Here is an 18,121-nt window from a genome sequence, read left to right as displayed (position 1 = left end):
GTAGTAGAAACAAACGTGTGAGGTCGAGTATCTTTCGTAAGGTGTGTTCTACGAGTTATGTGGTCCGGAAGTTGGACTCAAGAATTTTCTTAGAAGAGATTAAACAATAAAAGTTCAACGTTTACAGGATGAGAAATTCTTTAGTAGGACAATTGGATCATCCAGTTAATTCGTGTGCGTTAAAAATTGTATTTGCATAAGGTTGAACAGTACCCCAATACAGTAAGGTCATTCTTTTGTGGGGTGTGTCGGACTAGTTCTCAGTAGGCAATTCAACCATCCAGCTAATCTGTATGCATCAAAAGTTGCATGAATGGTCTAAAAATTCCTACCTAAGCCTTTAGGCGCTAGGCGGCTCAACACGGTCACGATAAATTCTTAAGCGTTTAAAAACTAAGAAATAGCGCCTAGATCTATCTAGGCTTCCGCCTAACTTGCGACTTTCACTTAAACAAAAAATTTATAACTTTTATTTTGTATTATATTTTGTAATTTATGTATCCTAATACGATTATGTTTTATTTTATTTTTTTTTAAACATGAATAAATATTTATTTATATATTATATAACAAATTTCATAATTTTAAAGAAAAAAAACCTAAGCCTGCCTCCGCCTCGTCTAGACGTTTAAGTGCTGGACCCTTGAGAGCCATTCTTTTGTAAGAGAGTCGACAAGCTAGGTGGTCAAACAGCCCAACCCAAATTCTTCAACTACAAGACTCCGTTGTTGCTTCCAAAGCAAAACAATGGATCTTATGCAAGTGTGACCCAACATTCAACTTCGCATGAGGACCAGTGACTAGTCCCTGTCTGATTACAGCAAGTCCTGGTTGCATCCATCAAAAAGTTGAAAAAAGACAATCTCTTCTTTCTCTGGCTATGCATTTTATCTTGGGCCAACCATCCTTTATTGATAAATGGAGAAAAAGAAAAGGGGACATGCTCTTTTTGGTGTCCCTGAAATTCCAAAGGTTACAACTTTATAAGATCCAGGCAAATATATGCATTTCTGAAACCTACTCGGTCTACACATAAATATTTCAAAACACTCTGATCTGAAGTAATTAATACCATTTAATCAGTAAAGCAGCATCAATATAAGCTGAAAATTTACAAGACCTTTGCTTTCTTTCTTTGTTTTTATGTTCTGCAAACCTAATTTATCTTTGGACAAGGCGGTATGTAATGAATGAGGATGAGACGGACTACCTGTCTCGACGGACTGACCTAACCGACTTCTGCAATGTCTCATTTAGTATGAGCTACATCCTTTTAGCATTCACCAACATCAACATAAATACAAAGGGGAAAATCTTGGCAGTAAATGTGTAACTAGTGACTAACTACAAATGGAGGGCTTCAAGAAAATCAAACGAACAAACATTATTTTTGTAAAGCACAGAAAGACACAGTTAAGTTTTGAACATTAAATCTTCATCTTTCTTCCTACTACTTCCCCAGCTTGGATGATGCCTGAAAATCCACCTCCATCCCTTCAAACTTTTCCTCCCCCTCTTTATCCCCCTCTCATCCACTGTCAATCTACAAGAACCACCATGCCTGTAAATACCAAATGATCCCTCATCACATTCACCTCCCACAAACTCACTCCTTCTCATGCTCCCAAAAACAGTCTCTCCATCTGCAATGCTCCTCATCCTCATGCCAGAAAACTCCGGCTTCGAATCCGCCGCGTAATCGAGCTTCAAATCGATAAACCCCGATTCATCCATACCGAAATCACTCTCCTTCAGCGAAAAAACGCGTTTCGTTGCCCCGGTAAACCCTACAACTTCATCTTTCTTCTCACCATCGAAACCGCTTTTTCTCGGCTCCGCTTCACTAAATCCGCTCCTTCTCCCTTCACTGAATCCACTCTTTCTCCCCTCACTAAACCCACTCTTTCTACCTTCACTAAATCCACTCTTTCTCCCTTCACTAAATCCACTCTTTCTTCCAGAATCCAGAACCATTCCGGCAGTAGTAACGCTCGAGCTTCTCGCAGCAGAAATGGAGCTCCTGGCGGCGGAAACCATCAAATGTTCCCCGCCGTCCTCCGATCCTAAGAGTGCCCCACCTCTGAAACTGCAGAGAGACCTTGATCTCGACACCCCCATATGATCCACCAGCCACATCTCACTTTTCTCATCAAACCCACCAACACTCGTATTCCCACCATCTTTTTCCGATCTCTTCTTCCGAAAAAACCTCCCAAATCTCCAAAAATTACTTTTCTTGATCTCGACGCAGCTGCTGCTGCTTCTCCGGAGCACCACGACGTCTTCTTTCTCTTGGGTTTTGTTGGGTTTTTGTAAAGACTCGTGCTTTTCGTTCTCGATCAGAAACGAGACTCTGCCGACGCTGCCAACCTCCACGGTGGAGTTGCGGTTTGACGAGACGGCGGAGCAGGAGCAGGAGGAGAGGCGCTGCTCGCCACAGTCGGAGCAGACCAGCTGGAGTAGACGATCTTTTAGACAGAATGCGCATATCCCCACGGAAGACGAATTTGGGTGTCTTCGACACGGCATTTCGGACGAAGAGTAGTACTCCATGTCGATATTGTCGTGAGCTGTTTCCACAGCTTTGCCTCTCTCTTTCATGGCTTCTCCGCCACTTCAAGGAACAATAATAAAGCTTCGATCTCTGAGAAGATAAAGCTTCAAAAGAAAAAGGGTATGTGAGAAAAATATAAAATTTTGATGGGATTTTGAAGAAAGATCGAATGCCAGCTCCAAAAAGCTATGCGGGACTTGAATTTGAAAGAATGGTGAGGAGGGTTTTTTGGGAAGTTCAAGTAAACCAAGAATGGCTGTGAGATTTTTGGAGTGATTGAATGGGAAATTGAATTGGATTGAATTGATAGATGGGAGGGAGTAGGAGGCGTCAACTTTACGTTTTGCTTTCCTGAAAAACAGTGGGAGGGAAGAAAAAGGAGTGATGCAAGAAAAGCACTAAAGCCCCCCCTGCAGGCATTATTGTGTAGGGAAGTGAATTTTACAGCAAACTCGAGTAAAATCAGTGAAGTTACTTTTTCATAAATTTCTACTGTTTCTGCGTGCATTTGCTAATACCTTATAAGATTCTCTTCGGATCTCACACTCTAGAGGCCCACGATTCGAGCAATACAGACAATTTAAAAGAGGAACCACAAAATTTAAATTGAACGATCCGAATTATTTGATTCGCGAGTTCCATAGTGCAAAATTCGAAAAGGATTTCAATCCTGTTTATACCATCAGTTCAGTGCTTTACCAGACCCACCAAAGCCACCGTTCTTCACTCGACATATAAAATTATAGATATATAGCCATGCTTCTTATTGCAAGTAAAGTCTATAGATCATAAGGTCTATAAATCCATCAAGCTTTTCAATCTGTTTCGTCAACTTCTTTTTTTCCCTCAAGGTTTTCATACCCCCCCCTCTCCTTTATTGGTGCAAGATTTACCTGTTTTTCAATTAACTGGTAAATTATACTGGAGGATTGTGTCACGTACTTACGTTTATTCGTGTTTGATGCATTATGGATTTCACATGCATTTGACAGTAAAAAATTATTTATGTGTGAGTGCAACTAGAAACTCCATTATAAATTATATTAAGATAATATTCTCGCGTGTGAATCAATCTTATCTATTGAGTGTTGATGTGAGATGTGACACTAATTAACGACTGGTCGTAATATTACTCAATTGTATAAATCATAGTGCCATACTAATTAAATTGATGGTAAATTTGTTTATTCCATAAGAGAAGTGAGAGTGGAACATGAGTGAAGCACGCATACTCATTTGTCCGCATGCTTTTGACATTCTACAATCATTCATCAAGACACAATCTCCTCCCATGTCTTTTTCTTGTGGATGTTGCCCACGTGTACCACCGACAACTCTACCTATGTCGTTGACACCATTTACTACAAAAATAAACGACAATGATACGTTAGGCTGCATTAGCATCCATGCTGATGCGAAGCATGCTACGCTCTAAAACCTGGTTAGGCTTCAAAGTCGCAAAGCCATACGTTGAATGCCGACTATAATGGTTGCATCAGTCACGTTTGATTGTAATGGGCGGCGGAATCAGGAAATATTATTGGGGGTTAGTAAGAAAGCCGCATCAAAAATTTTGACGAAATAGCATGCAAATTAATATTGCATCGAGCTTTGGAAAGCTGAAGTTATTTGTCAAGTCATATTGCACGCTTATCGATAGATGATAAAAACTTTAGAATGGGTACGTCGACTAATGTCAATAGCTTTTAAGCAAGCATACCAACAAATATCAACATATGCCGAGTGAGTATATCAACAAATGCACATAGCAACACACATAGAAGCATGAGACTAGCAGTGCTCTCTCCAAGCTCATAGAGGCAATTCGTAGAGCAGTTGGAAGATAACCTTCAAGGTTCAAAGGGCAACACCCACCTTTTCATGTAAGATTTCTCAGCTTGTGTGGGTCAGTTGATCAACTTTGCCTCAAGATGGATTCACACCCGAGTGTTATAAGATGAATTCTATAAAACCGATTTATGGTCATTTTGACTTCTTGTTTACTAAACTAAAATATTATATGACAGTAAATTCGTTTTTCACAAGTTATTTTTTGTGATTCCGGTTTGTGTATGCATCAAACAAACAATGAAAAACAGAAGCAAATGAAATGGGGTTTGACGTGCCGTGGAGGGTTGGAGTAGCTGAGATTCACATTCACGTCTCTTCACAACTCATGAACATAATCGCGGGACCCTTTTTTGTGTGTAAACTCACATTCATACTATTTCATCATCACAACCTTTTACATGTGGCATCATCGTATGTGATCAGAATTTGTCGTGTTCCTCCTTGGATCGATCTTCATCGTCTGTTTGTGTTTATGTGGTGATAAACTTTTAGTATAAGCGCTAAACCTAGTAAATATAAGTATTACACTTTTGTAAGATTTGATCTACGGATAACATGGTCTAGAACTTTACTCAAAATTTTATCCTACAAATAATAATTATGATAATTTAGTCTAGCGACACTCAATTTTCATAAAAATAAAAAATAAAAAATAAATAAAGAAGCTTATTTTCACTTAATTAGTGAAAATAATTTATGTTGCACTTAATTAGTGAAAATAAATTTCACTTAATTAGTGCCTCTTGCGGGACATATTGTCACAAGCACGAAATTTTTTATAATTTATGTTGCATTTCAAACCTGGAATTTGAGTCTAATTATGGAGAAGTCCAATAAAGTTGGTTAAGCTTCAATCTCCATCTGATTAACTGTTAGAAAATGATTTGACATGGAATTGGAATATGAGTTAGGTACAAATCCCTTTTAGTCCTACCTAAATTTGAAGCACACAAGAAAACAGAAAGAAAACAACAAATGGAAGACGGAGAAAACAACTTCATTAAGTCAAATTGCGTGTCTTACTTTTGTTGAACTTAATCCTACACTTGAGTTGGAGAAAATTTTACATGCAACTAGAATGTTAAAAAATAGAGCAATGTTAACCAACAAGGGATGATTGAGTTGGTAAGGATCATTTTCTTCGGTAGACCAAAACCTAGGTTCGAGTCACTTTGCTGACAATCCATCTTAGTTGGCGATCTGTAAAAATAAAAAAAGGGGCCAAGACCCCCTCTCTAAGTCCTAAAAAAGGCTTGTGTTACGTCCTAGCCCCAGGATGGGGTAGCTTCTCCTCCACCTAAATGTTATGTTACAAAAAAGGAGCAATATTCTAAAACAATCACTCGATGTTATATAAGTAAAATAAAACACTTGACGACACATGATAAATTTTAGCCATATATATCACATAATTGATTTTAGATACTGTCACACTCACATCCCGTTCCAATGTTATTTCTCCTCTCTCTAACAAAACCAATAGCAGAAAGAAAAATGGAGGTGGAAATAATAGCAAAGGTCGCACGCCCAAGGCATGCAGATCCCCTTGCAAGGATTGGGACACAAACAATTATATACCAAAAGAATGTTTTCTTTAATTTAATTTAACAAAAAACAAGAGAATGTTGGAATTGTGGTAATCATGATGTTTTCCATTGCTCTGCTGCCTCGAATAATTATTTTGTTGTGCTGCAAATTAATGATGTTTTGGGATCATAAGATTGCTTTTGTTTTGAATACGCCTATGATTAGGTACAAATTTTACCTGCAGATTTTATAGAAACATGCTTCTTGTCTGACATGCACTTTCTTTCCCATGTGCTTTTGCCCAAGCTTTTCCTAATTATTCAATGCTTAGCTTGAACGTTGTACCCAAATTTCCTTTTTATAAATTTTCATTTTTCATAAAAAGGAAAAAGAGTCTACAACAACAACAATAATCAAGTCTTATCTTACTAATTGACGTCGATTATATAAATTCTAGAACAACATTACGCTCGATTTTACGTCAAGTCTTCCATTAGTTCCAAGTGCTCATACCTTTTCTTAAAGTCTATTTCCAAGTCTTCCTATATCTTCGTCTACCCTGTTTGTCCAGAGACTTCGTCTCATAGTCGTATTTTCTAATCAAATCATTTGTAGGTCTTCAGTTCACATGCCCAAAAGCCTTAACCTATTATCTCTCATTTTATCTTCATTCAAAACCACTCCGACTTACCTCGAAAAATCCTCGTTATTAATTATATCCTTTCCTGTGCGCCCCACATCCAACAAAGCAAAGATTTAATAATTTTTTAACATTCAATTTGAACAATTTTTTTTAATGTTTTGTTTGAAAAGAATTTTCAGCTCGTGTGAAATGAATAATATTATTCATACCACATTTTCAGCTAATGTTACTGTGTAAAACTACAATATCTAATTCATCAAGAATCCAATGATTGAGATACAAATCATACAATGTCCAAAAAATTATATTGCTCCTTCTATTATTTAATCTCTTTGATTTCTGTAAATTATTTTTTTGTTACAAGATTTTTTAAATTATTAAATCAGTGCAATAAGGTAATGAGTGCATTGATCAAATTATGGGGTGCACAACGCTCATAGAACCCTTAAAATAAATATAAAAGATTCACACCCAAACCGGACTAAACCAGCCCAAAATTTTGACGGCCCATTAAGCCCAATCTAAAGCTTCTCTCCCGCTCTCGAGCTTCTCTCTCTGTGACCTCCATCTCCATGATTCCTCTGCAAGTCCACCACCTCCCCCCACCTTTCCTCATTTCCCAAACTACCCCTCTCCACTCTCTCTCTCCCACCTCTCAAACTGTCAAATTTTCCCCCAAGCCGAACCCCTTTTCGTCTTCCCCAATTTTGCTATCCAACCCCCCCTGCAAATTTCTCAGGGCAGCAGGAATCCAAACGTCGTCGCTTTGTAGAAATGAGGAAGAAAGCACTGAAATTTCGACCGAGCTCGAAGACTTGTCGCCGGACGGCGTCGTTTATAAGAAGACGTTAGCGTTGGTGGAGTGCTCCATGTTTGCTGCTCTCACTGGCCTGGTGTACTTCCTCAGCAATTCTCTCGCAATTGAGGTTCGTTGGGTTGGACTGAAATTTGGCTTTCTGATAATTTAGAGAAAAACCCAAATTAACAGTTTTAATTTTGTAGATTTTGTAATCTATGGTGTTTTTGTTACTGTTCTTGCGTTATAAAGGAGCAGCCTTTTCATATTTGTAGTTCTTCAGTTGGTATTAGGCTACATTGTTTCAATCTTTGATTGGTTGCAGAGATATACAAAAACAAGTTTTGAACTGTATGATAGCTATTTGGTTCTAACGTTTAAATCCTCATAAGTTAATTTTTCAATTTCTTTTGTTTTTGGTATGAATTTGAGTGTGTAACTAGTGTACTCATGTTGGGTTATGCAAGAACTTCGCTGTGATTATCTGTGATGTTTTCGGAAAACGCCTGCTAGTGGTGGAAGACGTAATGATAAGAGCCTAAGAGGCATAGGGCTAACGAGAGGTTATGCATTCTAGTATAGGTTATCTTAAAAAGGTTTGGTTTTCGTGCAGGATTACTTTGGCTGCTTCTTCTCGCTGCCGATAGTGATCACCTCAATGAGGTGGGGCATCGCTACTGGAAGAAAAACTATGGTTTGTGATCATCAATGACCCACCATGTTTAAACTTAGAGATTGATGTGGTGTTTTCATTACATAATTGCCATTGTTTTCTGATCGTGTTAGGTTGCAACAACTATGCTATTGCTAGTCTTGTCTGGTCCGGTGAAAGCTTTAACCTATTTGGTGAGCGTGCTATCTGTCCTGTTGTTGTTCTCATTATTGTGAATTAGTATGTATGACAATTTTCTGATTCTTCGTGTTCAAAAAAGTTGCTTCTTAATACTTGGGAATCTCTCCTCTCATAGAATAGCTGAGATAATTTCATAGTTCTCAAACCATTCCAGATTAGTGATCCATACCGATTGACCAAGGTGGACTGGCTAGTTCATTGTTGTTCTAGCCACTGTCGCTTTTACTTTGAACTTTTTTTTCTTAAAAATTTTGGTGAGAACCGTATGATTTGCACTTAACATGCTAATTAATTATCTTGTGCAGCTAAAGCACGGTTTGGTTGGTTTTACAATGGGAAGTTTATGGAGGTATGAAGTGATTCAAATTAGTTTACGCAGTGGCTACGGATTACTTTTTTGACATCACGGTTTTACAGTGAGTCTACTTCAGTTTTAACTGTTATGTTTCAATTTCTCAGGTTAGGAGCAAACTGGTGTCTTTCAATTTTCTTGTGCACAATTGTAATGTTTTCTCCCTTATCCCCCAAAGTTCATTGAATCTGTTCGAAGCAGTGGTTGTCTCTTAACCAGTTAAAGCGCTTTAGTTGATGGTAACAGTTTTATTATGTGTGCAGGTTCGATCACTGGGTGCTGTAGGGTATGTCTTGATATTGTCATTCTTGATAAGTGAAAACATACTTGCTTTGGTAATTAATTATCCTTTGTTTGATATTCGTTTTATGCAGTACCGAGATTTGATATGTTTTTTGTTTGTGATTTGGTTTGCTTGCAGATCACTATAAACATTCATGCTTCCCTAACATTCATATTTACTGCATCGGGCATCTATTCAGTCCCGTCAATGGAAGCGATTTATGCCTTATTTGGTACTCTGGTATCTCTCTCTCTCTCTCTCTCTCTCGCACACGCACGCTCTTTATATCCTGAAGTATTAAGGCTTTATATTTGTAACAGGTGTTTATTAATAGCGGATCCTTCATGTTCTTGCTCCACCTATTGTATTCCGTGTTCCTTACGAGGCTCGGGATGAAAGCATCGTTACGATTGCCAAGATGGCTGGAGAAGGCTATATAATTTGACTTCCCATATGTTATAGGTCGGAAAAAAAACCGCAACTTTGGTTTCGTTTCTGTAAGTGAGACCGTGGCGAAGATTCAGTATCACGTATCGTCACATTAGTCGTCATTGTTTGATTACATTCCTGTCATGTAAACATAAAACTACGTTTTGTATCGAAAACAGGCAAACGTCGATAGCCACTGCTCGCATTTTGCGACTTTTTTCCCTTTGTTATCATCGAATAGACGGAGGTGAAAGAGAAGAAAAAGCGGACACCATCGGATGCTCAAACTTGGTACTTGCATAAATTTCAAATGATGCATCAAAGCGAAGAGAAAATATGCCTAAATCGGTAACTCTATTCGGAAAGAAACAAAACGTAATCTTATACAACAGCAAGAATGAATTGAAATGGATTTTAATCACTCTATGCGCTCATCTTAGCAAAATTATACCGACGAGAAACCTCGCTCGAGCTGCATCATTCTCGACTTAGCCCGCAGGGCTGAAACAAAAATTGAAAAAGACGTCGAGAAAGGAGAAAATGGATGCAATGTCAGTATTTCTAATGTTATATTTATCGTAACAATACATGAACCGAGAATAAAAGGTACCCTAAAGTTGACACCAGCATCACTCAAGCTTCCTTCCTAGTTATCCTGTAATTCAACAAGAAACCGCAAGTTAGGATCAAAAGTACGGTATCAATTGGCACTCCAAAGAAAAGGAACAAAACTCGGTGAACAGAAGCAAACTGTCGTCTAGGTGAAAGAATGAGCACAGAACACTGCTCAATCAAATTTCAGGCTGTATTGGTCAAAAAATTATTTGGACTTGGTGAGTAACATGCTTCGATTTTGAATGAAACACACATTCTCACCTAAAGCAATAGATTCCCAAGGCTGTTGTGATCTCGTGAACGACTGACGTTGCAAAGTGAAGATAGAGCGTCGCTGCATTCAGAAAAAAAAGTGAAATTCAGCCATGAGGCATGGTGCCATGTAATGAAATTCGTAAGTACGTACTACATCCATAAAAATGGTAGTGTGTCATGTATTTCCAATACGCGGACCTTCATAACAAATTGCCATACCTGTAAATGCACAGTAACCAAGAAGAACCAAGCTCTCATCAACCAAAGGAACTCTGCAACAAAAAGGTACACAGAAGTTCAAGAAATCAGAAACATCTAGACTATCAAGAACAGAAGAATCACGTTTTTACTTAAAGAGCTCACGACATTATATCAAATACAACATACCCATCGTTCAGTTTAGCTGTGAGTGCATTTGCAATGGCAAATGGAAGATACAACAATGACTGCACAGAATAATAAATATTGAAGTTGGTAATATAATCTGGTCTTGAATTATAAAAAAAAACCATGCAGAAGTTGTCGATATTAACCAATTCTGAGAAATATGATGCTGCTATTTCAGCGTTTCCAGAATAACACACTCAACAGACCGTAAATTTCCAGCAGTTTTGGGATTGTTACATACCATGCACATTCCAGTTTTCAAACCCTTTGGCTCATCACACAAGTGCGCAAGAATCAATCTTCCCTGCCAAAACAGAGCTTTCCTTTCAACAACAATGGTAGAATAAACAATTTGGTTGTCTACAAAACCCCTTAGAACGACATTGGAAATCTAGCACACTCACAGCACCGATAGTAAGCAATTACATTCGAGATGGACAAACCACACTTTCAAAAGATACAGTTAAAAACAAACACGGATATCTTACCACAAGGTACCCAAAAGCAAGCCCACTTCCCAGAACGACTAAATGTGGATAGTTCCCCATAATGTCAGCTGGTGACAAGTAACCCCTGCAAATAAATTATTACTACTTTGCAACCATTTTTTAAAAGAAATAAAACAATAGCAAGAATTTTAAGGGAAAAAAACGGGGGTGGATGCAAAGTATAAAGACATACCATGCCAAAACTCCTACCAAAAGGACTACAAAAGGGTAAATCTGAGAGGAAACAACATGAAACACCCATTATTAGGCCAATCAAGTGTCTAGAGCTAACATAAAATCCAAAAGAAAAAAGCAATACCATTGCCAGTGCCAATAGCATACTTGCTTTCCTTGCTTGAACAACCTTATGAACATTGGACACACTGCACACAAGCATAATCCAACATAAGGTCCAAGTGTCTAATGGCCTTCAAAGGACTATTCTTAAGTTTATACGTGATCTCCGAGCCTCTGACACATGAATAGTTTGGGGAAGTGGTAAACTTTGAAAAAGTCATGATACATGTATTAAGAGCTCAGGATTAAGTTATAATAGAAAAAACAGAAAGAATTATTACACATGAGAAAGTTAGACTCAAATTTCAAAAAATTAGGGAACAGAAAATTACATACTTGAATGTGAGCGTTGGGATGACAGCAAAAGCTATCATTAGATACAACACAGCTTTGTATGTTGGGATTTCTGAAGTAAAAAAAAAGGAATTAAATTTCAGACCAACTGCAATGGAAGTAGTATATGTTGTGAAGCAGCCAAAGAAATAGTCATCCACAACAAATATAAAAAAGGTAATCAAACCGCATACATTTCAAAGAGACATTGAGCTCTATATAGATAGGTACTGCAAATTAAATATGGAAATATAGCATGCAGTGAAGTCTCGCAAAATGTAGTGTTTGATGCCAAATATCACTTGTATGGTATCAATTAAATTAGGCTCAGCCTTACCACTAAGAACGGGGACCCAACTCAGAAAAGGCAAAGACTTTCCAAATTGTAGAGCCCACCACTCAGAACCTGAAAATGTAAAGAAATAAATGTACTTAGAGAAAAGAAGAGTTTTTAGATATTGGTTTAGAAGTTATCTTCAAGCTGTACATACAAGTTGAGTAGCAGAATGAAATTAGGAGTTTACCAACGATAGCTGTGAAAAAATGGGCAAAATATATCAGCATTAGACCCTCCGTGGGTCCATTAACAGCAGGAAGGATTAGGGTATTGGTAAAGTAACTGGATCAACAAAGTCATAAATCAGAACACATTCTATTTTTGCATATGAAATATTCTTTGCAGGGTCATGGAGTGAACAAACTTATATGCTAGCATATCGAATCAACCCACTCCCCCACTCCTTTCCCCAAGAAAAAAAAAAGTTGGTATATTCCCGAATGACTAATAACAAAATCAAACTCAGCTGGACAACTTACGACTCCCAAGTAGCAAAGTAAAATGGAACAGCTGAAATCACCCAGAACCAGAAAGTAGATCTTCCACACATCGCAGTACTTCCAAAGGCCAATGCTTCGAACTAAACAAACACATATAAAACATGAAAGAGAAACTTGAATTCCAGGGTACCAAATGACCAGAAAAGACGAAGACACATACCGCACAGGCAAGGGCATCACAACCTGCAATTCATTGAGATCCGCCAGAATATAAATCATCAATATTCAATTGTGAATGTACAAAGGCAATAGAAGAAGGAATTAAAAAAAAAAAAAAAAAAAAACATGATAGCAGTGCATTACCATGGTCAAAAAGTTCCCCCAGTGGACTTGACGAATTTGTCCGTCTTGCTTGTTTCCCATCAACGGCATCAAAGGTCTAAGATTTTTGTGAAAAAGGTCAAACAGGAAAGTGATAGAAAATGAGACAATGAAGATAGAAATAGAATAGCAATGTGTAACAATAAAGAGGACACCGCAGAAAAATCAAAGGCAACTCTGCTTGGATGTATTTAAGCAAACCTGGTATAAGAAAAGTAGCAATCCATGAGTGAAATTAACCCATCTAGGAGGAGCTGAATCCAGTCGTGGTGAATATATCTGGGAAAAACACATAACACAAATTCATGGGAAGCTTACTAAGTAATAACATTCCCATTTTAAGCATCATGCACACCGTAACCCGAGTAAAAGATAAATGTGAACATTTTTAAAACTAAATGTGAAGCTTGAGTTAAAAGATTAGCATTATAAACAGGAAAACCTAACAGCAGAAAATTAAAAGATGATAAGAAAAAACCACTCACATAGCCAAGCAGAGCGGATGTGAGCAAGAACATGAATCCTGTTAAAGTTATCTGGCAAAAAATAAAGCATAATCATCAATGAAAAGGCAACAGTTTCAAAAAATGATTAAGCATAGTTTGGAGTAAAGGTCACTCTACCATGTTGGGCCTGAAGAAAAAGTCAGAAACGGAAGCGTGGGAAGAAACCAAGGAAAAAAGGAAAAACGTTAGCAAACATCAGCAAAAATCACAAACAGGTGATGTTAAAAATCATAATCAGTTAAGGAGAGATTATCTAGTCTCAGAAAAATAAATGCTATGAATTTTCATTCTTGTAAGTCCGCAATATCAACTAAAGGAAGTATACATCTTCTAAGCAAAATAGAGCTGCATATCGCTGGGTTTGTAAATTTACATGAAGTAAGTCAGCTAAAGATCTCGAACTCGACGTGCAAACTACAAATGTTTGCTTGTCAGCCTTGTCTATTTGGAAGTTTTCTTAAAATAAATGTATCAAACGTAGACTAGTGAATAACATAAATCCAAGATAAACTCAGCAGAAACTACTAAAACAGAAAACTTATGCACCTAAATTCGAGAACAAAACATAAGCGCTTATAACACCAGAAAACTCATGACCTTACCCACCAATTAAAGCCAAAGAGAAGAGTATATAAATTTAACTTCAGTCAATCATAACACTCAGTAATCAATAAAATCATAGAAGAAGATTAAGAAACTTACGGCATCCAAAGAGGAAAGATTTTAACGAAGCTACTCCAAAAGGGTTGCAAGACATATTTGGCAGTGTAAGAGTGATCCACGCCACTGTACTTGTATTTATGCAAAGCAGCCACACCATGTGCCCCAATATACCCCATCTCTTCCAAATAAAGCTTCGATTTTTCGCTTCGAAACAAAATCCAAATAAGCCTCAGTACAACCAACCTGCTATCAAAACAAACTGAAATAACTCAATCCACGCATCTGAACAAACCCATCACTGAATACAATCATACATGCTTGTAAACTTGCCCCCAAGATAATTGGATCAACATGAAAATCCAAATTCAAATTTTTGTGATTCAACACATTAATCATCTCACCTAGGTAATGCCCAGAATGCAGAAACAATGAAAGAATACAACCCAGTAGATATTTTCTCCAAAACAGAAAGAAAACATTCAAAGCTCTAAACTTTGTGAATAAAATTAAGTACCCAAAAAAATGGGAGGATGGGATGGTAGATATATATGATGCACGGATCTAAATTCACAAAATCAATTGCAAATCAGACAAATGAAGCAGATCAGAGAAACGCGAGAAGAACAAACAAAATCTAAATTTAAATTTAAAAAAAAAATGTTTACCTGTTTGAAACTTGAGATCGTTGGTTCAACAGAGAAAGGGAGTTGTTCTGCAAATGAGCGGCTGGCCGGAAACAAAAGAGAAAAGGGGAAAATGTAGATTTTTTCTGGGTAAAGTGACCTTTTTTTAATCAAATTTTTATAGGAAGGATCATAAGGCGGTGCGAATCTGTGATCGTCGGCAGTGACCGAGTGGCTCCAACGCCAACCGTGGTCTGAGCGTGGAGGTGTGGTCGGGTCGTGTCAGTGATGAGCTGTTTCTCCTCACCCCGTTTATTTCTTCAATACTTTTGGGAGATGTGGGAACCTAAGACGTGGGGTTCTAGTCAAGATTCTCATAGCTCAAAAATCACTTTAAAAAAAGCTCTCTGCAACGGGATAAATTTTTCAGTGTGCGAGAAGTACATTTCGTATATCAAATGTCATGATACAAATAATTGAATTTTTTGCTTTTTAAGTCTACAATCACTTGTGTTATGACATTTAATATATTAAGCTATGTTTTCGGCACAATGACAAATCTCTCTTGTAACCCAAATTATGCGGATATCACGTCACTAACATCACATGTAACATTGTTTTTAAAAATTCTATGGTGTTTCAAAATACAGAACACCTTGAAACTTTTTATTTGTTAAATCTTGATTTTTATGCTTTCGATCGAAAATCGGACAATCTTGTACTCCAACGCACTATAAAAAAATTGCGTACTACACCTAGTTTATGAGTTCATTTTTTATATTAACGTATACATTTGAAATAGAATGGCACGCTTCTCCCTTATTCTTGTGCACTTTGACTCCTGAGTATTGTTTTTTAAGCCATTGAATAGAGAAAACCAAAGAGAAAATGAGGATTTTTTATGTGGTCAATGATCAAATAAACACTATTTTTATATATAACAATATATTCACGCTAAAAAATGAAAATAAATTAACATTAAATTCGTTATCTACAAAATTAAAACCCAAAAAATATCTTCTTGTTGATGATAGGAGGATGTCAACATATTCTCCCCAAGATCCGCACCTTCCTAAGTACGTTGCCTCCTCCTTTTGGGCCCCATTTGGTTAACCTACTTTAATTTGAAACTTGTTACGTCTACACCTCGCAATTCTAATTAAAAGACGCAAGTCTCCATCTCACCATGTCATTGGCAAATAATCTTACAAGTTTTGAGAAAAAGCGAAGCTGGTGTAATTTCGTTTGTTCTTATAGCACACGTCACGTAATTTAACTTTATTAATTTACTAATTAAACTTGTACTAAAGCAACGAATCCGCGTCGCGTATGCAGTATGCAGTAGACAATTTTTTCCTTAAACACGGCTTGGCAAGTAGGAAGATGGAAAAAAGTAAGATTGTGAAGTGCGTGTGAAGTCCGCTGTGCACTTTTGCTGGGAATATTCTCCTCCACTTGCATAGAAAGTTATAGAATATGATTCTCCTTCAGTTATTAGTAGATTAAAATGAGTTCAAATTTTTTGCATCCAAAATTCTCTGTGATATATCTCGTTTGTTGACACATGATCATTCATTTAAATCTCACTTAACAATATTAAGTTTTCAACATATCTCTTCAATAAAAATTCTAAAACTATAGATAAATTACGTCAAAAAAACATGTGTCACTCAAGTAAATAACGCACGCAGAAGTCACATAAAGTTTTGAGTGAGAGAAATTTAAACTCGATTAGAATGCACTGGTCCAACTTCAAACTTCAGGTTTCAAGCTCGATGCCCAATGAACCAACAGACTTGAGCGTCACTGCCCAAGAAGATGCAGAAACAGAAGGGCCCAAATGCAAGAACACTAAGAGGCCAAGGCCCACAACCAACCTCAAAATAATGCATTGCTCCATAGCCCCATCTTATATGCCTTCAAATCATGCGTTCCCAGTCGTGTCGTGTGAGAAATTTTTGAGTGTAACATAAATATAATTCGGTACATCAAGTGTCATAATATAAGTAATTAGATACTTAACATTATTTTGTCTAACTAATTGTATTTTAACACTTGAGGATACTTACATTATTTTGTCCAACTACTTGTACTGAACTGTATTGCTAGCACATATCATGCATGCCAAAATCAAGACAATAAGTTATGGATTTTTTCCATGCTTCAAACCTCTCCTATCTCTAATTAAGCCTAATAATTCAAACTAATTATATATAATTAACTGATTAGGATAGAGCTGCCGGAGTCCTAAAAACAAGAACATCATTTTTCTTGATTTAGATGAAGTATGCATAACAACACCTAATTAGATTAAAATATAATGGAGAAATCAATTAGTGTCACTAATTTGCGCGGTCAAATATATGTAGACAAAACACATGAGCTCACTCTGCGTTGGATGCAATAAACAAATCCACATCTCACACAAATTTGTATAAGCACGTGCAGGAATTCCTCATCGATTCGATCTTACTTTCTTGTCATTTTCTCCCTCGTTAATTTTTACAAATGAGGAGAAAAGTTTATTTCCACACAGCAACAAGTTGAAAATACCGTCACATCTAATAGGACAATCAGTGGCGTAGTTAGGATCTTCAAATGATAGGATTATAATATCAACCAAAAAACTTTATGGGATTATTTTGTCGAGCACATAATAGGCACTTACGAATTCCTGCCAGCATATGCCAAAATTTTATGTCAACATATGCCGACAACTACTATTACTTGTAAATGCTTGTCGAGGGTGGATGTAGGATACTGTGGAGTAATGTTGAAGACTTTCAAAGCTTTTCAACTAAAACATTTCATACAAGAAGAGAGAAAATGAAGACAAATATGACAGAAGAAAATAGAAGAAGTAGGATGAGGAGGTCGTAATTTAGGTTGCCTTAGTTGTTTGTTGGGGTTAAATACAATATACAACCAAATATACATAGAGTTTTTAAAGTTATTGGGATCAAGGACAACCAATGACCCCATGCTGGCTCCGCTACTGAATTCACCACATACCGCTTATAAAAGTGTTAATAAGGAACTTTTGGTGCGACATCTTTTTAATTTTGTCGAAAATTAGTTTCTGTAAGTTGTTGAAATCGCAGAGAAAAAACCCATTATCCGGTGGCTATTATTTCAAGAAGTTATTTTTTTTCAGTACATCGATATTCTTATACTAAGGGGAGAAGAAGTTCGGCTAAGGCACAAAATGTGCAGCCTAATTTGGTATCGAATTCACCATATACGAGATTCGAATCTAAGATCTCTCACTTCCAAGTGAAAAAGAATACTACAAAACTGTAGTACTGAGGGACTCAAAAAATTATTAAAGAAATAGTAATTATTTTTTTAAAGAAATATTAATTATTGGAGAAAAATAAGCATAAAAAAATATTACAAATAATAGACAAGTTGGCATGCACGACAAATACTAGTGGACAGAAATGAAAGTAGCTATCCGAGGAAAAGGAAAATAAATAAATAAAAAGGAGAAAAAGATACAGGCTGCAGA

General features: G+C 36.9%; 3 protein-coding genes across 6 annotated transcripts; 1 reads left to right on the top strand and 2 right to left on the bottom strand.

Moving 5' to 3' along the window:
* Nucleotides 1-1,413: 1,413 nt before the first annotated feature.
* LOC137731314 (uncharacterized) lies at nucleotides 1,414-2,601 on the bottom strand. The gene has a single exon (XM_068470412.1). The coding sequence runs from the start codon at nucleotides 2,599-2,601 to the stop codon at nucleotides 1,414-1,416; it is 1,188 nt and encodes a 395-aa protein (XP_068326513.1).
* Nucleotides 2,602-7,071: 4,470 nt separating this feature from the next.
* On the top strand, nucleotides 7,072-9,503 carry LOC137730746 (uncharacterized). Of its 3 annotated transcripts, none has more exons than XR_011068210.1 (8): nucleotides 7,072-7,501; nucleotides 7,985-8,065; nucleotides 8,158-8,217; nucleotides 8,530-8,573; nucleotides 8,684-8,726; nucleotides 8,840-8,862; nucleotides 8,998-9,099; nucleotides 9,180-9,212. XR_011068210.1 is itself a non-coding variant. In XM_068469705.1 (8 exons), exons 1-8 carry the CDS (start codon nucleotides 7,148-7,150, stop codon nucleotides 9,297-9,299), a joined length of 876 nt encoding a protein of 291 aa, XP_068325806.1. In that variant the 5' UTR covers nucleotides 7,072-7,147; the 3' UTR covers nucleotides 9,300-9,503. The 3 variants fall into 3 exon arrangements, 2 of the variants coding, with proteins under 2 accessions (XP_068325806.1, XP_068325807.1); XM_068469705.1 differs by having other exon boundaries at nucleotides 8,840-8,911; nucleotides 9,180-9,503; XM_068469706.1 differs by having other exon boundaries at nucleotides 8,840-8,911; nucleotides 8,998-9,091; nucleotides 9,180-9,322.
* Nucleotides 9,504-9,567: 64 nt separating this feature from the next.
* LOC137730744 (choline/ethanolaminephosphotransferase 1-like) lies at nucleotides 9,568-14,977 on the bottom strand. 2 transcript variants are annotated; one of them, XM_068469704.1, is made up of 19 exons: nucleotides 14,656-14,977; nucleotides 14,030-14,233; nucleotides 13,445-13,454; nucleotides 13,307-13,357; nucleotides 13,023-13,100; nucleotides 12,804-12,879; nucleotides 12,661-12,683; nucleotides 12,480-12,580; nucleotides 12,188-12,282; nucleotides 12,001-12,069; nucleotides 11,667-11,736; nucleotides 11,353-11,416; nucleotides 11,227-11,267; nucleotides 11,034-11,118; nucleotides 10,787-10,849; nucleotides 10,546-10,604; nucleotides 10,378-10,430; nucleotides 10,165-10,237; nucleotides 9,568-9,943 (listed from the first exon to the last, which is right to left on the bottom strand). In XM_068469704.1, the coding sequence occupies exons 2-19, from the start codon at nucleotides 14,164-14,166 to the stop codon at nucleotides 9,922-9,924; spliced, it is 1,170 nt and encodes a 389-aa protein (XP_068325805.1). In that variant the 5' UTR covers nucleotides 14,167-14,233; nucleotides 14,656-14,977; the 3' UTR covers nucleotides 9,568-9,921. The 2 variants fall into 2 exon arrangements, with proteins under 2 accessions (XP_068325805.1, XP_068325804.1); XM_068469703.1 differs by lacking the exons at nucleotides 14,030-14,233; nucleotides 14,656-14,977 and having other exon boundaries at nucleotides 9,568-9,789; nucleotides 9,899-9,943; nucleotides 13,445-14,007.
* Between the last annotated feature and the right edge of the window lie 3,144 nt (nucleotides 14,978-18,121).

Source organism: Pyrus communis, chromosome 4, assembly GCF_963583255.1.
Source record: "Pyrus communis chromosome 4, drPyrComm1.1, whole genome shotgun sequence".
NCBI lineage: Eukaryota > Viridiplantae > Streptophyta > Magnoliopsida > Rosales > Rosaceae > Pyrus > Pyrus communis.
The sequence above is the reverse complement of the archived record's forward strand: the minus strand, read 5'-3'. Positions and strand labels throughout refer to the sequence as shown.

Excerpts from the sequence above, each read along its gene's own strand:
- LOC137730744 (XM_068469704.1), bottom strand. The coding sequence starts at position 14,166 with ATGGGGTATATTGGGGCACATGGTGTGGCTGCTTTGCATAAATACAAG. Across the intron at positions 10,850-11,033 it reads TTGCTTTTGGGTACCTTGTG|GGAAGATTGATTCTTGCGCA; the intron begins GTAAGATATCCG and ends CTGTTTTGGCAG. Across the intron at positions 9,944-10,164 it reads TTGGGAATCTATTGCTTTAG|GATAACTAGGAAGGAAGCTT; the intron begins GTGAGAATGTGT and ends GTTGAATTACAG.
- LOC137730746 (XM_068469705.1), top strand. The coding sequence starts at position 7,148 with ATGATTCCTCTGCAAGTCCACCACCTCCCCCCACCTTTCCTCATTTCC. Across the intron at positions 8,218-8,529 it reads TGAAAGCTTTAACCTATTTG|CTAAAGCACGGTTTGGTTGG; the intron begins GTGAGCGTGCTA and ends TATCTTGTGCAG. Across the intron at positions 9,100-9,179 it reads ATGCCTTATTTGGTACTCTG|GTGTTTATTAATAGCGGATC; the intron begins GTATCTCTCTCT and ends TATTTGTAACAG.
- LOC137731314 (XM_068470412.1), bottom strand. The coding sequence starts at position 2,601 with ATGAAAGAGAGAGGCAAAGCTGTGGAAACAGCTCACGACAATATCGAC.